Here is a 27,610-nt window from a genome sequence, read left to right on the forward strand (position 1 = left end):
GGCAAGGATCTAATAAAGAATGTGCCCATTTCAACTGTAATAGTCAGTTAGGTGTCTGGTACAGTGTCTCACAATTACTCAAAAACAAACAAACAAACAAAAAGCCAAACTAACTGCTAGGGAGTTGATTCTGAGTCACAGTGTCCCTATAAGGACAGAACAGAACTGCCCCACTGGGTTTCTCCGACTGTAACTCTCTGTGAGAATGAAAGCTTGCCTTTCTCCCAGGGAGCAGCTGGTGAGTTCAAGCTTCTGACCTTGTGCTTAGCCACCCAGTACACACCCCTTTAGACTCCTAAAACTAAAAAACATAGCAGTCATCTAAATCTTATTCAAACTATTTCTGTTCATTATTTTTGTCCTAAGGACACTTTCTGAAGGTGGCACAGAGCAAATGATGCAAATGAATTTGATGGTCAAAGGTAATTTTGCAAAAACAGTTTTTTGCTTCAATGTAACAGCAAAAGTGGAAGCAGGCCACATCCCCACTTTCTCCATCTTTGACATGCACACTTCTAGCTCAGGTGATGGATGGGAGCATGTCTTTTCTTTAAGTGTTTCAACCTGCTACCTGATCACCAGCTCTTCTAGAGATGCTGCCTGCCAAAGGGGCAGCATCAACAATTATTCTAGAGATGCTCCTTTGAGCTGAAAGGGGACATGCTACGGTTCACCTATCCCGAGGAAGCCTGTGGTATCATATATACTGAAAACAAACAAGCAAACAAACAAACAAACAAACAGAAAATCCTAAAAAGCAACACTTAAGTATGGATGTAATCTATAAGAGCAGAAACACAATGAGTTTAGTATTTCACATGATAACCCTAAGGAAAGATGAAAAGAAGGGATCAATATTTTTCAACCCTATAGTCAAAGAAAGTTTAATAGAGTCCTTAGAATAACGTACTCTACAACGAATTCTGTTCAACACATTTGAAGCATTTGCAATAACTGCTGGAACAATATAACCTTTCTAGCCTTATATATATTTAAAAAACAGACAAAAACAGATGAAATTGTACTCAATAAGAGGTACGTTTACAACTTAAAAATATGGAAACATAATAATGAATGGCAATATTGCATATATTTTAGAATAAATGGAAACATTGTTTAAAATGCTTACGGAACAGTAACTATTTCCCCATTTTTCAGCAAAGAATAGTGCAGCTCCCTTGCAACGTGGTTAAGTTAGAAGTCAGAGGGGAGAAAAATCCATCAGTGCCTTGAGGGTACCATGGTAATGAGCGCACAAACTGGCTCTTGAGGAAAATGAGCTATTAGCACTCAAGATTTATCTATCTTTATCCTTTCCTGCATAAAAATAGTCTCAGTCCTACATCATAACTTTCAAATAAGTTTAACATTTAAAAAATAGTAATGTTAATTCATAAGAACACATATCATTTCTCCATCTCAATGTTTAATGGGTATTTAATCAAGGAGACCCTGCTGACTGTGTAGGGTAGGCCTGGGGATGCTAACTGAAAACTCGATAGTTCAAACCCATTAACCACTCCAAGGAAAAAAGATGGGTCGGTCTGCTGAAGTAAAGATAGATAGTCTCGGCTTGAATGCTTATGACATAGCTACTCATATGGGGTGGCTATGCGTCATAATTGACTTGAAGCAGTGGGTTTGATTTTTGGACCATTCGACTCTGGTCACTGGGTTAGAAGAAAGAATGCCTACCCAGGCAGTATTAGGTCAAACCCACAGGTGATGACTTCATTCTGATACATGTAAGACAGAGAGTGACCCCAGAAGGTTTCCAAAGCTGGCAACCTTTACAAAGCGTTCTGCGAGGTTTTTCTCCTGGGGGTAGCTGGTAGGTTTGAATCATTTACCTTCTTGTTATAGCTCCATATTTTTTACCTCTGCACTACTAGGACTTCTCATATTATACCTAGACCGTGCATAATACATGGCCTCCTAATAAAGATTACTGTGTTAGGAGATCCTTCGTAATGTAGAATAGCTCATTCATCGGTACCCACTCACTCCTTAATGCAAAAACAAATGGCAATTTTACCGCGATGCTACCTGAGTGAGCGTTCTCTAATACAGATGACCTTATGGGCCATGAAAGTGGTTATTAGAGGAATGAACTATAAAATATCAATTTAGAAAATTTGCTGTGGAAGTACAGGAGCACCCTTGTTTGGGGATTGACACTGAAATCGGCTGCTCTGAAGTGCACGCAGGATTTATAAGTATCTCTAGGGCAATGATTACATACACAAAAAGCACAAGGCTCAGGACAATTATCGAGATAATTTGAAACCAAAGAACACATTTTGCTAAAACTATCCAAATTAATTAGGCCCAAAATGACTAGTGGAGTTTGAATTATCAAGATAGCTAGGTCAACTGTCATTCTTGATTTTACGTTGGAAATATGGATTCGGTCAGTTTTATTAGGTTCTAAAGACCATATATTAGTTTTGGAGAGATGATTACAGCTTCCATTAATGTCCCGGTACTGTCCTCAGATAGCACACTAGAAAATTGTTGGATCAATCCCCGTGACATTTCAACAATTACTGTGTATCTCCTACGTCAGCGGTTCTCAACCTGTGGGTCATGAACCCTTTGGGGTTCCAATGGCCCTTTCACAGGGGTCACCCGATTCATAACAGTACCAAATTATAGTTTGGAAATAGCAATGAAAATAATTTTATGTTTGGAGGATCCCCACAGCATGAGGAGCTGTATGAAAGGGTCTCGGCATTAGGAAGGCTGAGAACCGCTGATCTACATGCTAGGCACGTTTCGGCACTGGGGATATGGTGTGAATGGATCTGTGAGGGGGGGTGGAAGTGTAGTTAAAACAGGATATAAGTAAAGTATGAAATTGTGGGATTTTGATAAGTGCTGGGACCAAAAGGATAGCAACTGATTCATTGGGAAACTCTCTCAGAAGCTTGATAAGAGAGGGAACGATCTCAGCATCACCCTGGGGATGGACTGATCTTAGTCCTGGGAGAAACCGAAGCCATTCGCTGTGCCTGCAGGGTACGAGGGAGGTAAGGAGACAACAGAAGAAGATGAAGAATGGACCACTCCAGAGACCCTTTAAACAAGGTGAACCAAGTAAAGTGTGGGATTTAGAGTTTATTCTAAATACAAGGAGTCCACATTGAATCATCAGCTCCATGACCTGACAGATGTTTTTTTTTGTTATGTTGTTGATTTTTAAAAAATCATTTTATTGGGGGCTCATACAACTCTTATCACAATCCGTACATACATCAATTGTGTAAAGCACATTTGTACATTCGTTGCCTTCATCATTCTCAAAACATTTGCTCTCCACTTAAGCCCCTACCATCAGCTCCTCATTTTCCCCCTGTCTGCCCACTTCCCTCTTCCTCATGAACCCTTGATAATTTATAAATTATTATTATTTTATCATATCTTACACTGTTTGAAGTCTCCCTTCACCACTTTTCTGTTGTCCGTTCTCCAGGGAGGAGGTTATATGTAGATCCCTGCAATAAGTTCCCTGATAGATGTTTTTAAAAGATCACTTTGTCTAATTGAAAAGAGTTTGGGGTAAAGAACAAAGAGAAAGATGGGAGACTATAAAAACATATACATAAATATCTGTCTGGTAGTTGTGAAGATGAAATAAGGCAAATACATTGGGGTATTTAGGAGGAGGCCTCTTGGTGTCCTGCGTTGGGCTGATGAGCACAAGGTGGAAGAAAGAAGGAAAGAGATAGAAAGGCAAGCTCACTGCCCTCACGACCATTCTGATTCACAGTGACCCTGTGAGACACAGAGGAAATGCCCCATGTCTTTCCGAGAGGGTAGATTTGTCGGACTAGAAAGACACATTGTTCTTTCTCAGAGCTCCCGTGGTGGTCAGCAGTCCAGTGAGTAACCACTGCACACCCCCAGGGCCTCTAACCACAAAGTCAGCACTTATAAACCACCAGCTCCTTCTTGGGAGAAAGATGATGGTCTTTCATGAAGTTACAATATTAGAAACCCATATGGGAAGTTCGACTCTGTCCTATAGAGCTGTTATGCATCAGAACTGACTTGATGGCAGGGAGTGGTTTTTTTGGTTTTTGCTTTTGATTTTAGAATTTGATGAAATATCATCAATAGAATGATAGGTTGGGAGGTTTTGAAAGAAGAAAAACAATGGGAGCATGTAGATAATAGGGTTTGGAAAAGTGGGTGGGTGACGTATAGAGAAGATAAGAGATGAAGACTCACAAGGGGATTCCGTTAGGTCAGGTGACATTTGAGATATGAATTCCTCATACTAAACAGCCCTCATGGCCGAGTGGATTAAGAATTAGGCTGCTAACCAAAAACTCAGTGATTTGAACCCACCACCACAGAAGGAAGATGTGTCCACCTCCTTCCATAAAGATCGACAGCTTAAGAATTCTTATGGAGAAGTTCTCTGTCTTATAGGGTCACTACCAAACCAAACAAACAAACACTGTCATTCAGTTGATGCTGATTTATAGCAGTGCTAGAAGTGGGCTTGCTCTTCAAAATTGGGGAGATTTCTGAGAGGTAGGTGGAGCAAAGTCTTACAATTTTTGCTTTTACAGAGCATGCTGATTGTACTTCTTTAAAGACAGATGTGCTCCTACTTCTGGCATTGCATGGTAGAGTCAACAGTCCTTGCCAACACCATTAATTCCAAGGCGTCAAGTGTTCCATTTCCCTTAGTCACTGTCTATATTTCTCATGCAAGTGACGCCATTGAAATGATCATGCGTGGGTCAGGCACACCTTAGTCCTCAAGGTGGTATCATTGTTTTTCACAATGAACTACTTTGTTTAATTTCTTTCTTTTTTTTTTTGTTTAAATCATTTTATCGGGGGCTTATACAGCTCTTATCGCAATCTATACATACATTTACTGTGTGAAGCACTTTTGAACATATGTTGCCATCATCATGTTCAAAACATTTTCTTTCTACTTGAGCCCCTGATATCAGCTCCTCATTTTTCTCCTCCCTCCTCTACCCTCCCTCCTTCATGAACCCTTGATAAATTATTATTATTTTCATATCTTACATAGTTCACTGTCTCCCTTCACCCACTTTTCTGTTGTTCGTCTCCCTGGGTGGGGTGGGGAGTTTATATGTTGATCATGTGAATGATTCCCTCTTTCTTCCCTCACCTTCCCCTTTCCCTCCCAGTATCTCTATTCTCATGATTGGTCTTGAGGGGTTGATCTGTTTTGGATTCCCTGTTTTTCCAGCTCTTAGCTATAGCAGTATACATGTTCTGGTTTTGTCAGATTTGTAAGGTAGAACTGAGGTCATGCTAGTTGGGGGGAGGAAGCATTAAAGAACTAGAGCAGTGGTTCTCAGTTCTCAACCTTCCTAATGCCATGTACCTTTAATACAGTTCTTCAAGTTGTGGTGACTCCCCCCCACCCCACCCAATCATAAAATTATTTTCATTACTACTTCCTAACTATAATTTTGCTACAGTTATGAATCGGGTGACCCCTGTGAAAGGGTTGTTTGACCCCCAATGGGTTATGCCCCACAGGTTGAGAACGGTTGAACTAGAGGAAAGTTGTATGATTCATCAGTGCTATACTGCTCCTTGATTGGCTCGTCTCTTCCCTGAGACCCTTCTGTAAGGGGATGGCGAATTGTCAACAGATGGGCTTTGGGTCTCTACTTTGCACTCCTCCTCATTCTCATTGATATGATTTTTTATTCTGGATCTTTGTTGCCTGATCCCATCGACACCTCCTGATCACACAGGCTGGGTACTTCTTCCATGTGGGCTTTGTTCCTTTCAGCTAGATGGCTGCTTGTTTATCTTCAAGCCTTTAAGATCCTAGATGCTATATCTTTTGATAATTGGCACCATCAGCTTTCTTTAGCACATTTGCTTATGTATCCATTTTGTCTTCAGCAGTCATGTTGGGAAGGTAAGCATCACAGAGTGCTGGATTATTACAACAAGGTGTTCTTGCATTGAGGAAGTACATGACTCAAGGCCCAATATCCATATGCTACCTTAATACCTAACATACAAATATAAGTACATAGATCTATTTCCCTATCATTAGGTATAAATATATTTACATATGTACATGCCTGGATTTAGACCTCTATAAATGTCCTTTACCCCCTTTGTTTGATTTCTTGAATGAATGTTAACTGTGGATCTGAGTAAATGAAATCTCTGACATCTTCATTTTTTGTTTGCTTATCACCATGCTATGTATTGGTCCAGCTATGAGGATTTGGGCTTTCCTTATGTTAAGGTAGCATCCAGATGAAAGGTTGTAGACTTTGATTTCCACCAAGTCCTCTTCACTTTAGGTATGCAAGTGTCATCTGCATATCAAGAGTTGTTCAGGAATCGGTCTCCAAACATGATGTCATATGCTTCTTCATATACTCTAGCTTTGCTCAGGATTATTTGCTCAGCATACAGAATAAATAAGTGAAAGTATACAATGCAGAAACACCCTTTTCTGATTTGAAAGAATGCAATATCCCTTTGTCTGTTAGAATGACTGCATCTTGGGCCACATACAAGATAAGAGTTTTGGAAATCCCATTCTTCTCAGTGTCGTCCGTCAGTTGTTATCATCTGCACAGTGGAGTGCATTTGTATATTTTCTGCTTTGAGCCAAGATCTGTTTGATGTCATCTATGACATCCCTGTTTTATACCCTCTTGTAAGACAAACTTTGCATTTCTGGCAGCTTTTTTATTGATGTGCTACCGAATACAACCATTTTTAAATTATCTTCAGTATAACAATACTCACATGTGATATTAATAATATTGCTTGATAATTTAATCATTATTTGAAATAGTCATATATACAAAGTTTTTCAATTCAATTGGCCAGTGCCCTTGGCTGGGTTTTCCACAACAGCAAAAACAGTGATGATTTTATGGATGGAAAAGTAAAAGAATTTATACCAGAAAATTGATCACGCAGTTGTATATGCAGGCAATTCCTGTCCAAAATCAGACAGGTTCCAAGTTTGTGCTCAGATGTTAAGCTGGAAATGTTTTCTGACTCATGTAGCTTGGGAGGTTGATGAACCCAAGATAGGCAGGAACACCACAAGTTGGTGATCGCTGTAGAGGATGAGTCCAAGGACAGGGTCTGGCTTGTGATCGGAGAGCATATTAATCCAAGGATGGCAGGTCAAAGGGACAGGTAAAATAGCAGGCTTTTCCCTCAAGAGTAAAGAATTGGAGGTGAATGAGCCAGATTCTGAATCCAGACCCAGCAAAAACCAAACAACCTTTTTCACATCATCCACTTGCATAGGAAGTGGGCCACACCCTGAGGAAACACCCTTTCAATTACATCAAGGCTAAGAACTGAGGGTTGTATTCCCCTCTCATCATTTTGCCACTGATTAGCTAGTCACAGGAGATCCCATTGTAGAGTTGATTCCATTGTTTTAGGTCACACCATAGAGGATTGCCAAATCAGAACTGCTAATCCACTGAGAATCCCAGCCCAGCCAATATGACATAAAATCCAACTAAGACAGACAGGTAGCTATTTCATAACTATTTTTTTTGTATTGATGAGTAAGCACTTCTATTATTGAATGCATAGTAAAACATCTCATTTAGCATATTATCATTTATTGGAGCTCAGTTTTTCACAAATAATTACAGTGCAGTTTGGATTTCTTTCTTAAATAGCATCCTTTCTTGATCATATGCTATTTCTTGAAATGATTGAATGTCTCCAATTCTCGGATATGCTGACTCTGCGTATCTTCCACCTTCTTGTTAGACTTTTGGAACTATTAAATATTGGGCCCATATTGTTTTGTTGTTGTTGGTAGGTGCTGCTGAGTTGATTTTGATTCATGGCGGCTGTATGTACAAAAGAATGAAGTAGTTCTCCCAGCCTTTCTCCCAATCTTCCTATAATTAAAACCATTCTTGCAGCCACTGTATTTATCTGTCTCATGGAGGGCCTTCCTCTTCCTTATTAACCTCCATTTTAGGTATTAATTCTCTCCTGATAACCTTTAAGGTGTGAGAGAAATATTGTGCCAAAGAATCCTTCAATATTACAACTCAGAACTTGAGTTTTTCTTTGAATCTATTAGTTTAAGAAATCCGATCATGTTGTTCTCAAATCCAGCCATCTTCACATTTCATTATAATATTTGTCTTGCTTGATCACTCTTTGAAATCTTCTCTTCAGTTCTGTTTCCAGAATCTTTCCAGATACCCATTTTTGCCTTTTCTTCTTTCAAACGACCTTTTGCTTTCTTCATATATGATATCTTTGATGTCATCCCACACCATCTCTGGTTTTCAGTCATTAATGTTGAATGTGCAAATTTATTCCAGTAATGGTCTCTAAATTTAGGGGAGATATACTTAAGAAAATTATATTAGTGTAACCTAACTAAGTATATTTATATATTTACAATCTGTTGAAAATTTTATGAATAGCCAACTACCAGCAAGTACTCTACAAAACAATGAAAATTTCAAGTGAAAAATTAAAAAGCACAGCCATTATTACAATGCTACAGAGCAGCTTCCTGGAAGTAAAATATCCACTGAGTTTCAAAGGACAAAGAAGGTGTGAAATACAAGTGAGAAGACACTTAAGCAGAGGTGTTCACCTAGTGGGAAGAAAAGACAATATAAAGATATGCTGGTTTATCAGACTGGATACTGAGGACACAAAAATGATACTGAGTAGGAAAATGTCACCTTCATATCTACTGAGGAAAATTATTCTGTCAAGATTATAGTTTGGACAAAAGGAGGCACAAGTGGTATCAAAAAAAGCAGTTAGAAACTATTTTGAGATGACAAATAATGAGCATCACATATAAAGCATGGTGGTGAGAATGGAGAAGAAGGCACGGGCAAAAGATGTGTCATACAGGGAGGAGTTACAGGCTGGGTAATGGAACGTAGATTGTTAGGGAGGCAAATGGAGGAGCCAAAGACTATGAGGAGGTTTCTGGTTTCCATGGAGGACAGCGAGTGGTTCTAGTTCTAAACTGAAGAATATTGAGAGAGAAATACAATCAATATGAAAAAGCATGAGACCTTATGAGCTCAACCTATAATCAGGGAAATGCAGAAAATGGTTTATGGTGGGACCCTCCATCTTTTTTATATTGGAAACTGAGCTATCGTAGTTTATTGTGCCAACCTGGCCAAAAAGCGCATGTGGGGTTAATTGAAGGGCGGAGAGATAAATGGCTCGGTGAGCCTTTTGAGTTCTCAGGTTTCTTGCTCTCTGATGGTCGGACCAGGGTGCAGCTGCCTTAGCCAGTTCCCTGCTTCAGCTTGCAAGACTCACTTCCTGCAAGACATCCCCAAGGAGAAGTCACATGGACCTACTCGGATGCAAACCTCAATGGACCTACCTGGATGCAAACTCGGATACGCGCTCACTGATTTGGTTTTCCTTCTGCATTCAGCTTCATGGTGTGTGTTTTGTGAGATGGAGGAGGACTTTGTGGATTGGTGTCAGATATGCGTTAATGGGTTAATGTTGGACTTGTGGGATTGGGTAGCACTGGGTTGGGATATTTTCTTGATGTGCACTTAACCTTTATATAAAGCTCTCTCTTAAACATGAGTTTCTGTGGATTTCTTTCTCTAAAGTATTCAGACTAACACAGAAACTAACCAAAAGGAACTACCACAATCCTTTAAAACAGCTATAATCTTTCCAATTTTTGAATTACACACAAAGTAATAAGTTCTTCTCCAATTCCATCATGAGACTCACCTACACTCAATTAGTTTTACCTGGGAGAAGGAAAATAATTTATATGCTATACTATCAAATAATTGGTAATAGTTTAACCAGCATTTAATGTAGTCTTTCATTGTAGAATGCCACTTAAAGTATTTCTTCTGATGTACTTAGAAATATTACTGCAGTTTATGTCCTGTTAGACAGTCTATTTGATTAGGCCCATGCTGCACGAACCCTCTTAAACTGTTGAAAAGTTACTTTGAGGACTAAGGTACTGCCGTGCTATTGTCCATTGCCTCGTATGCACGTGAACATTGGACATCGAACAAGGATGACAAAAGAAAAATGTATGCATTTGAACTGTGATGTTGGTGAGGAATATTGAAAGTACCATGGACTGCCAAAAGAACAAGCAGACAGATCGGTCTTGGAAGAGGTATAGCGAGAATGCTCCTTAGAGGCAAGGATGGGTAGGCTTTGCCTCATGTGTTTTTGGCCTTTTAATCTGGAGAGGCTGGTCTTTGCTGCAGGCGCCGTGTAAACAAGGAAGACCCTCCATGAGCTGAGTCGACACAGTGGCTGCAACAAAGGACCCAAACACAGGAACACTTGTGAGGAGGGTGCAGGGCAGAGGGTGTGTCCTTCTGCTGTAAGAAGGTCACTGTGAGTGGGACCCCACTGGGTGGCACCAGGGTCTGCCACAGCCAGATGGCAGATGATGCGAGATTGATTTTAAATTCGGTTTTATAGTAAATGTTAATATTTCTTCTGCCTTTCTCAAAATAACTTGGAATTCATTTACATTTATTTTTCCATATGATATACATTGTTCTTGGAATTGTATTAGATTCATCATTAACTTTTAAATAATGTAGGCTTTCCCACTCAGGAACATATATATCTATTTATATATTTCTTATTTTATATCCCTTAATAGTAAAATTTTATGGCTTTCTTTATAAAACTTTATTTATATCTTATTATATTTAGTCCTATAGATTATATTTAAGTTGTTAAAGAATGCATGCTTTATCTAATTATTTTTAGCCTACAGAAAAAAATCCCTTAGTTTATGTATCTTAAAACCAAATACATTATTAAATTTCCTTATTAGTTCTAATAGGTTTTTAGTGTAGTTTCTTGGAATTTCCAAATACTGTATGCAATCATATCATCTATAAACAAAATATTTTCCCCTTATATAATAAAAGTTACTGTATAATTAGTTTTTGTGGGTTTTTTCTCCTTATTTCTTACCACAGTTTATTTTATTTCTGCACACAGTTGTATAACAGAAATATCAGAGGTCAAAATCTTCCCTGGCTTGTTTGCATATTAAAGGTAATGTGTTTAATATTTTATAATTTGGCTAATGTTTGTATTATTTGTTGAAAGAAAACTAAAGATTAAAAAATCGAAAATTTTCTTTTATTTGCATATTACTATTTCAGTTTCAAGATTGGAACTGACTGCCCAATTTTACAAAATACATTCTTGCATCTCTTGGGAGACTTATGACACCTCTGTAACTAGATGCTGGTCCTCTTTTACTGTTGGCAAGGTTTTATTACCATGAACAAGGGCAGCCTCATAAGTCCAATAGTACTGATGTTGAGTATTAGCCAGAAGAGAACTCCAGTCACAGACAGAGTTGTAATTTTCAAGAACAGGAACAACAATAAGTATTTCTTTAAGTGGCTGATGTATGTCAGGCATACTTTTTAACACATTATTGTCATTATCATGGTTAATTCCCACAAAGAACTCTGAGATCGGTGCTATTATATCCCCGAAATACCAACGAGGAAGCTCAGAGTTAGGAGCAATTAGGCTCTGTTGTCAAGCTAATATGGGGTAGGTAGCAGGGAGAATGAGGCTGTCTTCCCCTGGCAAGATTCACAGTCTCAGAAGACCTAGGAGAGAGTGCTATCCTCTTTGTATAGGGTGATATGAGCCAGAGTTGACATGATAAAAGTGAGGTTTGTTTGTTTGTTTGTTTTGAAAGTAGGATATAAACCTTGGCAGTAAGATTTCAGGGCCCACAATCTTATTTATTACGTTATACTTAGAAATCAATCCAACATGAGTTGATGTGATGGTAGTGTATACAAAAAATAGAGGTACAAGTTAGAAGATAGCGCAAATATAAGTAGATCAATGCAGACAGCAAGGTCCTATAAAATGTAACTAGCCCGTTTTCCCCAATAAGTAATAGGAGAGAAAATGATTAAAAAATATTAAAATAAAAATAATTTAGGCGTCACAGAAAAAGTAATCGGAGAGGGAAAAAATAAAAAGAGTGGTGTTTTAGAGATTTAAAAGACATAAAAATAGATACGATGTATGATCTTTGAGTAATAGTTTGTATAATATTTTTCATGGGGGAAAGACTGGGTTTGTTATTCCCATAAACAGTTACGGGTTGGAAACACAGGGGGGCTAAGAGTCAGCATTGACTTGATGGCAGCGAGTATATTCATGCATATTTGTAAAGAAATGCTTTGCAATAATTGGAGAAATTTGACTGTGATTAGTACATTAGGAACTGTGTTAGTTTGGGTACATTAGAGAAACAAATCCACAGAAATCTGTGTATAATAGAGAGTTTTATATAAAGATTAAATGCACATCAAGAAAACTTCCCAACCCAGTGCTGCCCAAGCCGACAAGTCCAACATTAACCCACATGTCTGACACCAATCCACAAAGCCCTCCTCCATCTCACAAAACAGATGCAATGATGCCGACTGCAGGAGGAAAGCTGAGTCAGTGAATGTGTAAGCATCTCAGCACTGGCAGGAGTCTCCACATGGCCACTCCAGCACCCAGGGCTGCATCGGGGTAGATCCATGTGGCTTCTCCTCAGGGACGTCTTGCAGGAAGTGAGCCTTGTCTGCTAAAGCAGGGAACTTGTCTGCACCCTAGTCTGACCATCTCAAAGCAAGAGACCCAAGAACTAGAAAGGCGAGGCTCATGGAGCCATTTATCTCTCTGCACTTCAATTAACCCCACATGTGTTTATCAGCCAGGTTGAGACAATAAACTAACTAACTCAAGAACTAACAACATATAGCAACATTAAAATAATAAAAAAAGGAATAAAGAATGCAATGTACTTTTTGATCTCCTTTTAGAAACCAAAATATTATATGCGTGTATATGCTTTTACAGTCTTTAGGTAGGGGGATTTGTGCTTTATTTTTACTTGTTTATATTTTATAACTTTTATAACATACATTTAAGAAACTATGTAGGTGCTACTGTGTAAGGGTTGGGCAGTTCACCCCAAGTTTGGTGGCTCAAACCAATCAGTGGCATCATGGGAGAAAGCTGAGGCTGTCAGCTCTAGTAAAAAACTGGTGCCTCAGACATCCTATTTGTAGGGTCAGTCATTGAGCATCAACTCAATGGCAGTTAGTCTTTGCTATGGGCTAGACCCAATGCTAACTTCGAGGTTGCTTGTTCAAACCCACCAGCCACTCTGTTGGAGAAAGATGAGGTTGCTTTTGTTTAAATAAATAAATAAATAAATATATATGTGTGTGTGTGTACACATATATACACACACACACACACACACACACACACACACATACACAGTCTTTTAAATCCTCTATCAGGTCACTGTGAGCTGGAGTTGACTCATTAGGAGTATGTATATAGAAGCGTAGGGTGTTCTGCTCTTGTGAAGAGTTATAGACTCAGAAACTCACAGAGACAGTTCTACCCTGTTCTACAGGGTTGCTGTAAGTCGTTATAGACTCTACAGCAATGAGTGTAGCAGAGTTACATTTACTGATTCTATAATAACAAAAGTACGGTATATAATTGTGTGTAAGCCAAGTTTTTCAGCACACTTTTAATGCATTTTTTGTAGTAAAATTAGGTGCCTCGGCTGATATTCGGATCAGCTTATACTCAAGTACATATGATTATTTATATATATATATATATATATATATATATATATATATATATATATATATATATATATTGCTAGGTTTGCCACTTGCCAATATATTCCTGACAAGATTTACTGATTTGACACATGTATATGAAGGTTATTCAAAAAGTTCACAGACAACTCATATTATGAAAAAAACACTTATGTATATATTTAATAATTTTTGCACCCAAATGAACTATGCTGACTTGCTAAAACAGATATGAACAGAAGTTACCAGGAACAGAGAATGATAACATCTAATTATTATGAGAATGCTTTGAGAAAGTTATTCAACACTGTAGCTGAAATACACCTAAAGTAAATCACACCAGAAAATCCTTTCCCGCCATGACACTATTTCTGCTCATGCTCCTCATGGGCAGGGCAAGGTTGCAAGAGTTTTAGTGGGAAATCATCAAGCATCCATTGTGCAAACCTGACTTGGCTCCTTTTGATTCATTTCTGTTTCCTAATATGTAAAGGATGGCCAGTTTTCTTTAGTCAATAAAGAGGAAAGAAAAAGCTTCACTGATAACCTTAAATTCTGAGGATTCTTATTTATTTAAGAATAGTCTAAATTGGTGTTTGTTCACTTATAAAAGTGATGAAGCTTATGTTGAGAAATAAAGTTTGTGTGCTTACTTTTTTATGTTTATATTTTATAAAAATATTTTAATTCAATTTTAAACAAGTTTTTGAAGTTTTCTCAGATGTAATAAAAGGTATGTGCATATCCTTACATTTTTCTGTGACAATTTACATATTTTTGTAAGTTGATCTTGATACCATTATATAAGGACAGTGATGCTTGACTGCTGAAGCTGCTTTAGCTTTACAACATTCCAAGAGGGAAACTCAACATTTCATTTTTATTACTATCATTTTTTCCTATCCTTTTGCCTTCAACTTTTCCATATCTTAACATATGGTTAGTCGGTGCTGTCCAGTCAGCTCATACCAACCCCATGCAAAACAGAACAAACCAGTGGCTCCTCCTGCACTAGCTTCACAATGGCTGCTGCATGTGAGGCCATTGCTTTATTCCTGTGTCGATCCATCTCCTTGAGGGTCTTCCCTTTCCCTCCTGACTCTCTACATGACCAAGCATGCTGTCCCTCCTGATAACATATGAACAAAGTACAAAAGACAAATTCCACCTAACCTGTCTTTTAAGGAACTTTGGGGCGTGCTTTCTGCAAGATAGATTTGCATGTTCTTCTGATTATCCTGGTATATTCAGTAGTTTTGCTAGCATGAGAATGCAAAGATACCAATTCTTCTCTGGTGTCCCTTCTTCATTGTCTAACTGTCATATGCATAGGAGACAATGGAAGGGACCAGGGCTTGGATCAGGTGCCCCTTAGCCTTTAAAAGGACATCTTTGCTTATTAACACTTAAGAGATATTTTGCATGATTTTAACCAATGCAATATGTTAATGATGTCTCTTGTCAATAGCCTAAATGTGGGGATTTTAAAATTCATTGTACTAACCAACCTATAACTCGTAAGAAAAATCTATCCTTGTTTATTGTAATGACTATATTCAGAATCATTTCTAAAATTATATGTACTTCCTATTTCTCTATTCTATTTCTCATAAGAATTAATTTTTCTTATTTTATGACTTAGGTCCCCATAAAGATTTTTTTTCTCATCATATTTATTTTTGTGAGTATTACTTTTTAAATTTTTGCTATTATCTATAATTTAAAGGCCTGAAATTGGGCATCTGTATTTCAAAAGAATAGCACCCAAAAAGTCTCTTAATTGCTTACCTCCATTAAGCCTCATCTTGGGGTCAACGTTGAGCCCTCCTGTGCTTCAGGAAGGAGCCCTGGTGGCATGGTGGGTATGCATTGAGCTGTGATCCACAGGTCAACAGTTCAAAAACACCAGTCACCTAGTGGGAGAAAGGCAGGACTTTCTACTCCCATGAGTAGTTATAGTCTTAGAAACTCACCAAGGCAGTTCTACCCTATCCTACAGACTCACTATGAGTCATCATTGACACAATGACAGTGAGATTGGTGAGTTTTCTGACTGGTGGAGTGAAATTTCTTAATATGGCTCTTTTACCCATGCCTCTGTAACTCCCACCAAATGATTGGGTGGGACTATAAAAAACAGGGGGTATGAACACTAATGGAGAGGATTGGTCAGTTTTCATTACCATCTTGCCTGTCTATAATGATGAATCATCTCTGAAGCATCACCAGGAGGATAAAAGCACAGGGCCATTTGTAAAAGCATGTATAAGATCTCTGTCTGAAGTGGAGGAGGTTGCTAAGACAGGATACCTCAGAGACTGTGGCATGGAGCTTCAGAGGAGCAGCTCCAAGATTCTGGAGCACCATCTCTGTATCTGATCTAAGACTATGGGCCTATGAGACATCGCTGACAGTGATGGCCTGGTTTCCTGGTCCACAGAGGCAAAGCCCAAGGGAGCATATAACTAAGACACTGAGAACCCAGAGGGAGACTTGGGTGCTCGCTGAGGAGACTAAGGACTGTTTTCTGATTCTGACTTGCAGGATTAATACTTTCCTATTAACTTCCTCTTGTCAACAACAACAAAAAGGCAACTATATACATAACCTTCTCTAGAATGAATACATAGAAATCGAGTTGATTTTACCTGTGGGAAAACACAGTGGAGAAGCTAATTACCAGCTGCTAAAAACAGGCCAGCAGTTGACTGTAGACAGATCATCAATTGCCCATATGTAACTTTAGGTTGAAACTGGCAAAATTTCAAGTAAGTCCATGAGGTGCAATCATGTGACCTTGAGTACATACTACCTAAATTTTGAGAACATCTCAACATCTCATGCACTGAACATGAATGACAGAAGACCTGGGAGGCTATGGGATGACATTCAGGACGTCACACATGAAGAAAGCAAGAAAAGGTCAGAGTGAACGCCAAAAGAAACTATGATTTTTTTTCTTGATCCTAGAGTAGGACCAAGGATCAAAAGGAAGACATGATGAAGAAAAAAAGCTGAATAGAAATATTTCAAAAAGCAGCTCTAGAAGACAAATTAAAGAATTATAATGGATTGTGCACAGCCCTTGAGTTAGACAACCAAAACTGAATAACACGCAGCATATTTTAAAGTATAAAAAATAAAGAAAAATCCAAGTCTTGAGTGCAATATTGAAAGATTCCAATGGGATAAATATTGAATGATGCAGGAAGCATCAATAGAAGATGGGGAAAATGCACACTCATTGTACTACAAAGAACCAGTCAACATTTAATCATTTCAAGATATATCATATGATTAAGACCAATAGTCTTGAGGGAAGTCCAAGGTGCACTGGAACCATTAGCCAAGATAAACAATGGCTCCAGGAATTGATAGAATACCAACTGAAAGTTTCAATAAGCTGATGAAGCAATGGAAACACTAACTCACCTATGCCAAGAAATTTGGAAGGGTGCTACCTGGCCAAATGACTGAAGAAAATCCATATTTATACCAATTCCATGGAAAATGAGTCAGCAGAATGCACAAATTATAAAAGAATATTATTTATATCACATGCAAGTAAAATTTTGTTGAAGATCATCCAACAATGGTTGCAACACTATATTGACAGGGAACTGCCAGAAATTAAGGCTAGATTCAGAAGAGGACACATAATTTACGACTTCAGAAGAATCTTGGCTGAAAGCCAAGAATACCAGAAAGATCTTTATTTGTGCTACATTTACTTTGAAAAATCATTCAACTCTGAATTATAACAAAGTATGAATAGCCTTGAGAAGTATGGAAATTCCAGAACATTTCACTGTGCTCATTGGGAACCTGTACACGGATCAAAATACTGTATGGTTTAAAATTAAGATGTGGATCAAGGTTGTATCCTCTCACCAGACTTACTCAATCCGTATACTGTGCAAGTAATCAGAGAAGGTGGGATATATGAGGGACTTGGCATCTGGATTGGAGGGAGGCTTATTAGCAGCCTTAGATCTGCAGATAACATAACCATGCTTACTTAAAGCACTTGCTGATGAAGACACAGATTTGCAGCCTTCAATACGGAATACAATTCAATGTAAAGACGATAAAATTCATCCCCACTGGACAAATAGGCAACATCATGATAAATGGAGAACAGATTGACATTGGCAAGGACATCTTCTTGCTGGAATCCACAGTCAATGCTTATGGAACAGGATCAAGAGATCAAATGACAGGGGTAAATCTGCTGCACAAAACCTCTAAAAGTGGTGATAAGCAAGGATGTTATTTTGAGGACAAAGGTGCACTTGACCCAAGCCATGGTATTTTCTATTGCCTCCCATGCATGTGAACATTGAACATTGAATAAGGAAGACTAAAGAAGAGTAGATGCATTTGAATTATTAAAGAATCTTTAAAGTATCATGGCTACCCAAAGAACAAATAAATCTGTCTGGAAAGAAGTACAACCAATATACCCCCCCAAGGTCAAGATGGCAAGATTTTGTTTCATGTACTTTGGACATGTCAGGAGAGATCACGTATTTTGGACAGGATGTCAGGAGAGATCAGTCCTTGGAGAAGGGCATCATGCTGGGTAAATTAGAGAGGCAGTATACAAGAGGAAGATCCTCAACAAGACGGACTGATACCATGTCTGCAGTGATGGGCTAGAACGTAACAATGATTGTGAAGATGGCACAAAAACGGCAGGGTTTAGTGCTGTTGGCCAGAGGGTCACTTTGAGGGGAGCTAATTCAAAGGCAACCAATAATAAGAACACCAGGAGTTTGTTATGAACGTGCATCCATTTAACCACAATGAACAACTACTTGTCTTTGCCTCTGGGTTTGTACATGGTATATAAGACATAACATTAGTTCAGAATTCGGTATTCCACGTACTTCATCAACTCTGAAAAAAACTTCTCTTATTTCTCTAAGCAATGTTCTCTTCCCGATTCATTGTTTGCTTTCAGCATCATCATTTATGTATGTTAAGTATTCTCATCTATCTCTTGGGCCTTTTAAATTCTTTAATTTTTTATCTATCTTGACCTATTTTCCTGTTTATTAATTCTCTAGTTATGTTTAGTGTGATGTTTAAACCATTAAATGCATTTTTATTTCAATGGGTAATTAATTCTTTTACTGTTCATATTTTTATTTTGTTCTAAGCATTTCAAAGGTGTTTTCAAGTTTTGCCTCACATTTAATCTCTTTAGTAAATGTTTTTATTTAAATACTTTGTATTGCTCAAGTGCTCTATTTTGATACCTCAAGGTTCAAGAATCAGTTTTCTATGGATACATGTTTAAATTATCAATATAAAATTACTCATCTTTTTCCTTTATGTATATATGCATGTATGGGTTTGATGGATGATTATCATCCTCCTGAAATCCTATCAGTTTTTAAATTGGCCACTTTTCAGCTACATATTTTGTTGATGCTTTTTGTCTTAGAACTTTGCAATTAAATTTTATTTTAAACACTAGTAAAAATCTCTATTTAAAAATTGATGTATTTGATTTCTCATCTTGATGTATATACCTTTCATTTTTCTTATAAGTCCATTATTTCTTTTATACTATATAAAGTTTTTATTTTGAATATCTTCTTCAACTAGAAAACATTAAAAATATTTTATAACAACTTATTATGTCTTCTCCTTTGAAATATGTTTGGATATGTACATTTCTCTTATGTTCTAGCAGGTCATGAAATGTTTCACTTTATTGCTTGTTTTTCTTTACATATCCAATGGCTGAATCTACCATCATCCAGTATGACATTTATCTCTGATGTCTTCTAAAGTAAAGCTCTCTTTGAACATTGAAAAACCTATGGCAAACTGGATTTCATTTCTATTTTAATTCCTATATTATTTTTCCCCTCCTGTCAAGCTAGTGTCCTGTTTCATGCACAGTGCTCACTGTTTCCATACTTTTTGGTCTCAACATAATGCTTAAATGAAACCAAAATGAAATATATCAGACAGGTTATGCTATTTAGGTAAACATTTATTTTGGTATTAGTATATTTATCATAGTCCATGACCTACATCAATACACAACCTTTTCTTCTGGACAACTGTATTAGTTTCCTAATGCAGCAATAATAAACTGCCACCATTTAGTGGGTTAATACAATAACCCACTAACCTTCTAGTTTACTACTATCTTACTACGTGTAAGAGAGCAGTACCGCACTCATTTGCTAGTTCACTACTATGTTACTGCATGGAAGTCAGAAGTCTCTGTGAACTCTGAGCTGATATCAGGTATCAGTCATTAGGGTCACAATTCCTCTAGGGGTTCTTGGGGACAATCTTGTGTGCTTTTTCCCACATTCTAGAGGCTGTCCTCATTCCATACCTCCCAGTTCTGCATCATTCCAATCTCTGCCTCTATTGGCACATCGCCCTTCATGAATCCAAGATATTGTTTCCATCGCAAAGTTTTAACGTAATCACATGTACAAAGACTCATTTTCCATGTCACGGGGCATCATCACGGATCTCGGAGATGAGGATTCGGACATTTTGGGAGAACAGAATGTGGTTTACCACAGCAATGCAGACAGTTACATACCCTCTGTACTTCCCTATTTTCCCGTCCTTTTGCCCTCGTTTCCACCTTCTTTCCTGGCCTTCAAGTTCTTCTCATTAGTCAAAAGTTTTTCTCAATTCTTAGTTGTCTACTCTTTTTGAAATTTTTATTTTCTCTATTTATTTTATAAATATGACAATTTTAATAGGCATTATTTCTAGGTTATCTCACCCATCTGCTTAGATGTTCTCATTATTTGAAAAGAAATGTGAATGAGTTCCTTCTCAAAAGCCATGTCATCGGCGACGAGCATACATTATATAGTTTTCCAATCTTAGGAGTGTCTGTGGTTTACTTCTCTAATGAAATAAATTTGCAATATACAGCTCTTCTTACCCTTCCCCATTCAGGCTTGTATAACTAATGATCATCTTTCCTGGAGGTAGAATAGAAGAGCTCGCTCCTAGACACACAATCTTTGTATTTGATACATCCCATTTGCATTTTCAGAAGTCTCCACATTGCTGATTTCTGGCAATCAAACTCCTCCATTTCATGGCAGAGGTTTAATTTTTAATCTTCTTATTATTGATTGTGCATAGCTATTTCCAGCTGTTTCACTTAAACAAAGGGGTGGGGGTGGGGGTAGTGTCACCAGATGCTCAGCTCCATGTCCTGGGGGATCCCTTGCTGAATTTCATCACAGCGCTCTTCGGCCCTTAGGCCCCACATCCCCCCTAAGAACCTCGGGAGTTCTAATGATTTTTTTAAGCTGGTATTTTGAGGTATAAATAGATATTTTCAAACTTCCCAGCTGTCAGTAGGAGCAAACCCACTTTCCAGGGAACCATGGACAAGAAGTGAGGTTTGGTGTTGTAATTACTCTTACAAAACATGCTAATTAAAAGGGTGATCCATAAGGAACAGGAGTATTCCTCCAAGTTACCGCTCACCCTCATCCTCATCCTGCTGGAGCCTAGCTTCCAGGAAGGCAAGGCTGTACAGAAAGAGAGGCAATTACAGATAGCAATCGGCAATGCTGCCTCTGCTCAGCTGCTTTCAGGGCTCAGAGTCAGCACAGTACTGAGTTGCTCCCTCCCTTGTGATTCAGCAGGAGACTGGAGTAGAGGAATTGGGTGCCACACAGAGAGGAGCATTCATGTGGCAGCTCCTGGCCTAGAATTTTCTTGGCTGCAGCAAAGAATGCCTGCCGTTCCATGTGATTTTCAGAAACGATTGCTTCCTCTTTACCCATAATTTAAGGAGAATCAGAGAAGTGGGATGGCAAACTTTCTGAGCCTGGACTATACAGGACTCCAAGTTTTCCAGCATTAGCCATGATCCCTTTTGGGGAAGTCATTCATTTCATGCTGTACGTTGTAAACATTTCAGTCAAAAAGCTAAACTTCCATGAAATTTAAAGAAAATGTCCTGGGTTTAAAAGAGCTAGGCAAAGTCATGGCACACACAGATGAAGCCAGCAGGTGGAGGGGCCATGTCCCTCTTCTGGGGATATTGTTTAGGGCTCCTCGTGACTGTCTAGAGCTCACCTCACTGCCATCAAGCTGTTGCCAACTGAAGTGCCCACAGGACAGGGTAGAATGGCTCCTGTGGGTTTCTGAGACTGTGGTTCTCTGGGAGTAGAAAGCCTCATCTTTCTCCTAAGGAGCAGCTGCTGGTTTCAAACTGCTGACCTTGTGGCCAGTAGCCCAACGTGGAACCTACTCTGCTTTCAGGGCTCCCTATGGAGTTTACCTAATAATCTGAAATGTTTAAATGATGTGGTTTATGAAAAAAAAGACAGAAAGAAAAAAAGCAGAGAGCTGAAACCAGGTTAGTGGATTCAATCCTTAAAGAGATTGAGGTCATGCGGAGATGACCTCGTGAGGGGCTTCAAAAATTCATGTAAAAATGGAATGAAAAGATAATGGAATTTTTCCATGAATTTTTTGGAATCCTACAATTTTTTACAAGTGAAACACTGCTTTACAAAGGAAGTAAGCCATGCTTGCCTTACTCTCTTATAGGGACCCCTGGTAATGCAGTGGTTATGCATTAGGCTGCCATCGCATGGCTGGCAGTTCAAATATACCAGCAGCTCCATGGGAGAAAGACTGGGCTTTCTACTTCCATAAACAGTTACAGTCTCAGAAACCCACAGGCGGTCACTATGACTCAGCTTTGACTCAATGGCAGCAAGTACACTCTTATCTTGCTAAAATGATCTGGAAAGGTTATTCATACCCACTATGTTTTCGAGGTGAATAAACTCAAATTAAAATCCACAAAAATATTATGAGCAAAAACTAGCAACTCCACTAGTGATAGTTTTCCCCTTCCTCTTTTATTTACTTGCTTTTCCAGATTTGCCAATGTGTAAATTAAGTCCTTTATGGACATGGGCAAAAACTATTTTATCAATTATGATCAAAATGAATGAGACAAGGGGGCAACCATTGAAGTGTATTGAAAGGTGGTAAGGTATTAGTGCCAGGAATAATTTTCCAAAAGCATGCTTTTTGGAATAATATCTCCTATGCTGTTCCACACAGCTGCTCCTAAAATCACAGTTGTCAAATCCTTTTCCTTGAATTTTTTGGTTTCTAGTACTTGTTTCATCTGCCAATGTCTCAGTAGAGCTGCCCCTATTTTTTTGCATGTACTTCCTGTCATGTAGCACCCTATAGCTAGCTGCTAATTATAGTTCACAGTAATGACATCATTCCTCAAATAATTAAAAATAATAAGAATGCTGCATATAGAGGGGGCATTACCAAACCAAGAGTATGAAAAATTTCAACCAAATCCAATTGAGCAACATAGATTAAAACCATTATCTTGGAAAATTCATAGTGATCTTTAATGGAAACCAATGTACACGCTGGAGTACACAAAGGCCTCACGGATATGAAAAACATACTGTTTAAATAGGAAGCGTTTTTTGTCATCCAAGAAGCTGTGGTGTTCTATTTTGATTCCACTTAGATGGTGACTCACTCAGAGTCGGGAGAGAGAGCACATAAGTCAAGTGGAGAGTTCCATTCATCCTGGATATTTTAGAGGACCTTCAGCACCTCTACTTCATTTATTTTCACGCCTTCCAGTAAGAGATATAGCCACTTAAGTTTGCGTAAAAGATATGACCTCATTTCTTAGAATCCTTTGTCTTGAATCACTATCTTCTATTGTCACTGGGTCAGTTCTACAGGTTCAGGGAGGCTTTGGTCTGATAACCTGTGCTGGATATTAACTCAAATTGTCTGTTCCTGGCTTCCACCTCCAGAAGCAACACCTTGTTTGTTGGTCAAGACAGTTTAACATTCAGAGACTAGGTTTCCTTTCTGTTCAAGTAGGACTAATAAGATCTATCCAGGAAGAGTAGATGAGAGAATAAAACACAGAATTTACATTACAATTTCTTAAGTGAAATGGAGAAAAATTTTTCATAACTCATTCTAGTACTCTTTTGATGGTTAGATAATACCCCTCACATCCTGAGGACTATTGTTCCCGTGACATTTGCCATAGCTCAACCAGTGATTGTGTTCCAAACTCAGAATGTTTGCTTTTGTTCTGGCTTCATAAGGAGCTCTGGTTTGACCTATGCATAAGCTGCCTCAAAGAATTTTCTTAAAGTCTATGTTCACATATTCCCTGACTAGAAAATGCTTCACAACCCCCTACATAAAAAAGTGTTTCCTCATCACTACCTATTCTCAGTACTTCCCCCCCTTTCAGATAATTTATTACTATCTATATATCCCTCCCCAAAACTCACTGCTTTTGTGTCAGTTCTGATTCACAGCAACTCTCTAGCCTTATGTCAATAAAAGGTATACTCTTTAAGAGTAGAAGCATTAAGGGTTACAAGGACCTAGAATAACACCTGGGTAGAGGTAAATCCTCAAAAGAAATAGATGTCAGGTGAACTTTTGCTAAGTTGGTGATATTGTGGAACTTCACTTCATTAAAAAAAATCAAACAAAAACATCAACAAAAGTGGATGCTATATGTTATGCAACATGCCTAACTCTCTTGGTCTCAGGTTAACATTTCTTTAAAATAGAATAGTTGGCTGAACTGAGTTGACCCATGTTTATTAATTTTGAATATACATTTTCAATTAAGAGTAATCTTTTCAAAATGTAAAACGAATTAAGTCACTAAAAATTTCTTTTAACGACTTCCTTAGATAAATATTGATTTAGTCATGCCATGTTCAGAACCTATCTGCTGTATGAACTTTATCATTAGTCATTTCTGTGCTTCAGCCTTGCCTGTCTTCTTTGCACACCCTCCCAGCACCATCGTCTGTCTGATCTTCAAATGAGCCTTGATTGCTGTCCATTCATTTCCCATCAACCTCTAAAGGTATCTCTTTTGCATAGTCATTTCTTTGGCTTGTGTTAGGGTGTACACATTTAAGGTTCAGTTTAATGTAAGCCTTGTTTCTTTCTGTCCGACATCTCCATCTAACTATCATCTATCTATCTATCTATCTATCTATCTATCTATCTATCTATCTATCTATCTATCTATCTATCTATCTATCAGTTAAGCAGCCTCTTGTCTGCCTATCTACACAATCCCTATCCATAGAGAGATTATGATTGAACCTGAAGACGTTGGCAATATTTTGCAAGTGTTGACCTACAGCAATGGGGATTCCCATTAATGTCCCTGGAAAATGCCTTTCCTTGCTGCACTCTAAGAGCCATGTGGTAATAAATAGCATTAGGGAAATAACATTTGTTGATTGGCTTGTGGCTATGATCTTTATCTAAGAAAAATGATGTCTCAGCAAGTGTGCTGTTTTGAGAGAGAAAGAGAAAAATGACCGAGAAGGAGAACTATAAATGGGGAGAAATTACATGATAAAAGAAAATGGAAGAAGAACTAATGTAAGAGTACATTGGAGAATAAAGGGAGAGGGAAGGAATAGAACCTAGAATTCCCTCTCGGGTAATTTTTACATTTACAGGTCTATAGACCTAAGTGATCTTTGTCAGTTATCTCGGGAGTCATCTTAAGAAATCAACTTTCTACCAACGAATGGCTAGTGCGTTTGAAGCACCTATGTTGTGGTTCGCAGCCCGAGGCATCACTTGCTGTGGCAAAGGGATCCTCAATGGAGTATCTGCAACTTCGATGGCGTTATTGAAACGGATACCAGAAAAAAGATTCCTTCTGTTTGATTGACTATGTAAAGGCATGTGACTTAAGAGTGGGAATGACAGAGCAATTGATTGTGCTTCTGTGGAAACTGTATGTACATCCAAAAGCAATTGTTTAGAGAGAACTACAGCAAACTTGGCTTAAAAAGAGGAGAGTTGTGTGTTTAGGTTGTATACTTTATGCTTATTCAATCTGTTTGCTGAGCAAACAACCCAAGTAGGTGGACTGTGAAGAATAGAGCATCACATTGGGAAGAAAATTCGTAAACAATCTGCAATATCCAGGTGATACTACCTTGCTTTCCGAGAGCAGACGAAACTTAAAGCATTTACTGATAATGATCAAAGCCTTTTGATATTAATAAAACAAAACTTCTCACAGCTATACCCATATGGCACATCAACGTAAAATGAGTCAATATTGAAGTGGGGAAGATTTTCATTTTTACTTGGATCTCAATTGATTTCCATGGAAACAATCAATATATCAAATGATGCACTCCACAGGGAACATCTGCTGCAAATGATGGCCTGAACCTGGTAAAGGGCGAAGACTAAAATGCAGCTGGCCCAGGCAATGGTACTTTTCATCACCTCACAATCACCCCATACTGGACAATAAGGAAGGAAGATGAGAATGGATGTCTTTGAATTATGCTATGGTGGAGCTTAAGCCAGAAGAATAAAACAAGCTGGCTGGGAAGCACTCCAGCCATCATGCTCTTTAGAGCTGAGTATCAGAAGATTAAATCTCATGTGTTTTGGGCATATGATCTGGAAGAGCCAATCTCTGGCAAAAGACGTCATGCTTAGTAGAGCACAGGGTCAGGAAAAGGAAGAAGACCTTCAATGAGACAGAGCAGCAGTTCTCAACCTGTGGGTCGTAACCCCTTTGGGGGTCGAACTACCCTTTCACAGAGTTTACCCAATTCATAACAGTAGCAAAATGACAGTGATGTAATTACAATGAAAATAATTTTATGGTTAGGGGGGTCACCACCACATGAGGAACTGTATGAAAGGCTCACAGCATTGGGAAGTTTGAGAAACACTAGGCTAAATTGACACCATGGCTTCAACAATTGGTCCAGACAGAGAAAAGCCTGGGCGGAGGGGCCAAGAGTCCTTGGCAGTGTGTCCACCTGCAGTACAGAGGCTTCCCAAGAGTTGAACTTCACTCATCACACCCAACAAGCCACGAAACTGTGATCATTAAATCTTTGTTTCCCCTCTTCTGAAGGTAAAAGAACAATAAATGCCTCCAATGTTGGCGTTCATCAACTGTTTTTTGCTTTTTTTTAAAAGGTTGGAAGCTCAAATACCAAAGATTCAGAATAGTACAGATTGGGGATGGGCCTTACCATCAAGATCACTTTCGGGGGTCTCAGCCGTGTACCAGTTGGAAGGTGGTCCCGTGCCGTTGACTGTCATGGCTGACACTTGGAAACTATACTGACTTCCTTTCTCCAAGCCTGTGAAGAAATGTTTCAGAGGTCAAAAACGTTAGTGGAGCATAAGATGTTTAGCTGCTTTAAAAATTTTTAGTAAAACTTTAACAATAGAAGACATTCTTTATGTTGTTTGTGGTTGTTGTGGTAATTATTGTTATTTTGGCCAAAAGGGCAGGGATAGCATAGCAAGAAATCAAATTAGTTTTCATATATTCTCATTTATATATTCCAGTTTTTTTTAATGTATCCTTGAAAATAGCTTCAGGGCAGATGCAGAATATAAAATATGAGCAATGAAGAAATAATCAAAAATAGCAAGGATCATTTTTCCTCACAGTCCAGAAGAGACCTGCCTATAAATCAAGACTACTCAATCTGAAAATTTATGTCTCCATCATTTATTCAAGGTCAGTGATTATGTTTTGTTTGGGCCAAGAAAGAAGAATCCAAAGCTACTGCACTTCAGCAGAAAACACTGGGCTTTTCTCGTTCAAAGTCATCACAAAGCATACTTTGATCTGCAGGAGCTTCCCTCCAAGAGCAGCAGGTAAACTAATGTCTTTGGTAATTTGGACACATACTACTGTACACGGTGATAAACTTGCAACTTATTTAAGAAAGTATAGTTTAGGGAGACTAAACACCCCTGTGGATCACTACACAAAAGTGTGCAAAAATATCGATAAAAATGGCTTTCCTCTATCCCCTCGCAGAGGGGTCTCAGGAAGGAGATGAGTCAGTCAGGGTGCGATGTAGCACCGATGAAGAATACAGCTTTCCTCCAGTTCCTAAATGCTT

General features: G+C 38.4%; 1 protein-coding gene across 1 annotated transcript in view; it reads right to left on the minus strand.

Annotated features, from left to right (window-relative positions):
• Positions 1–27,610, minus strand: part of DCC (DCC netrin 1 receptor) — an 824,140-nt gene that overhangs the window by 186,567 nt on the left and 609,963 nt on the right. The window contains exon 13 of the mRNA XM_075533227.1: positions 26,723–26,833. Coding sequence (XP_075389342.1) covers positions 26,723–26,833 — 111 coding nt within the window. The remainder of the gene's footprint in view (positions 1–26,722; positions 26,834–27,610) is intronic.

The sequence above is a fragment of the Tenrec ecaudatus genome, chromosome 15 (genome assembly GCF_050624435.1).
Source record: "Tenrec ecaudatus isolate mTenEca1 chromosome 15, mTenEca1.hap1, whole genome shotgun sequence".
Taxonomy (NCBI): domain Eukaryota; kingdom Metazoa; phylum Chordata; class Mammalia; order Afrosoricida; family Tenrecidae; genus Tenrec; species Tenrec ecaudatus.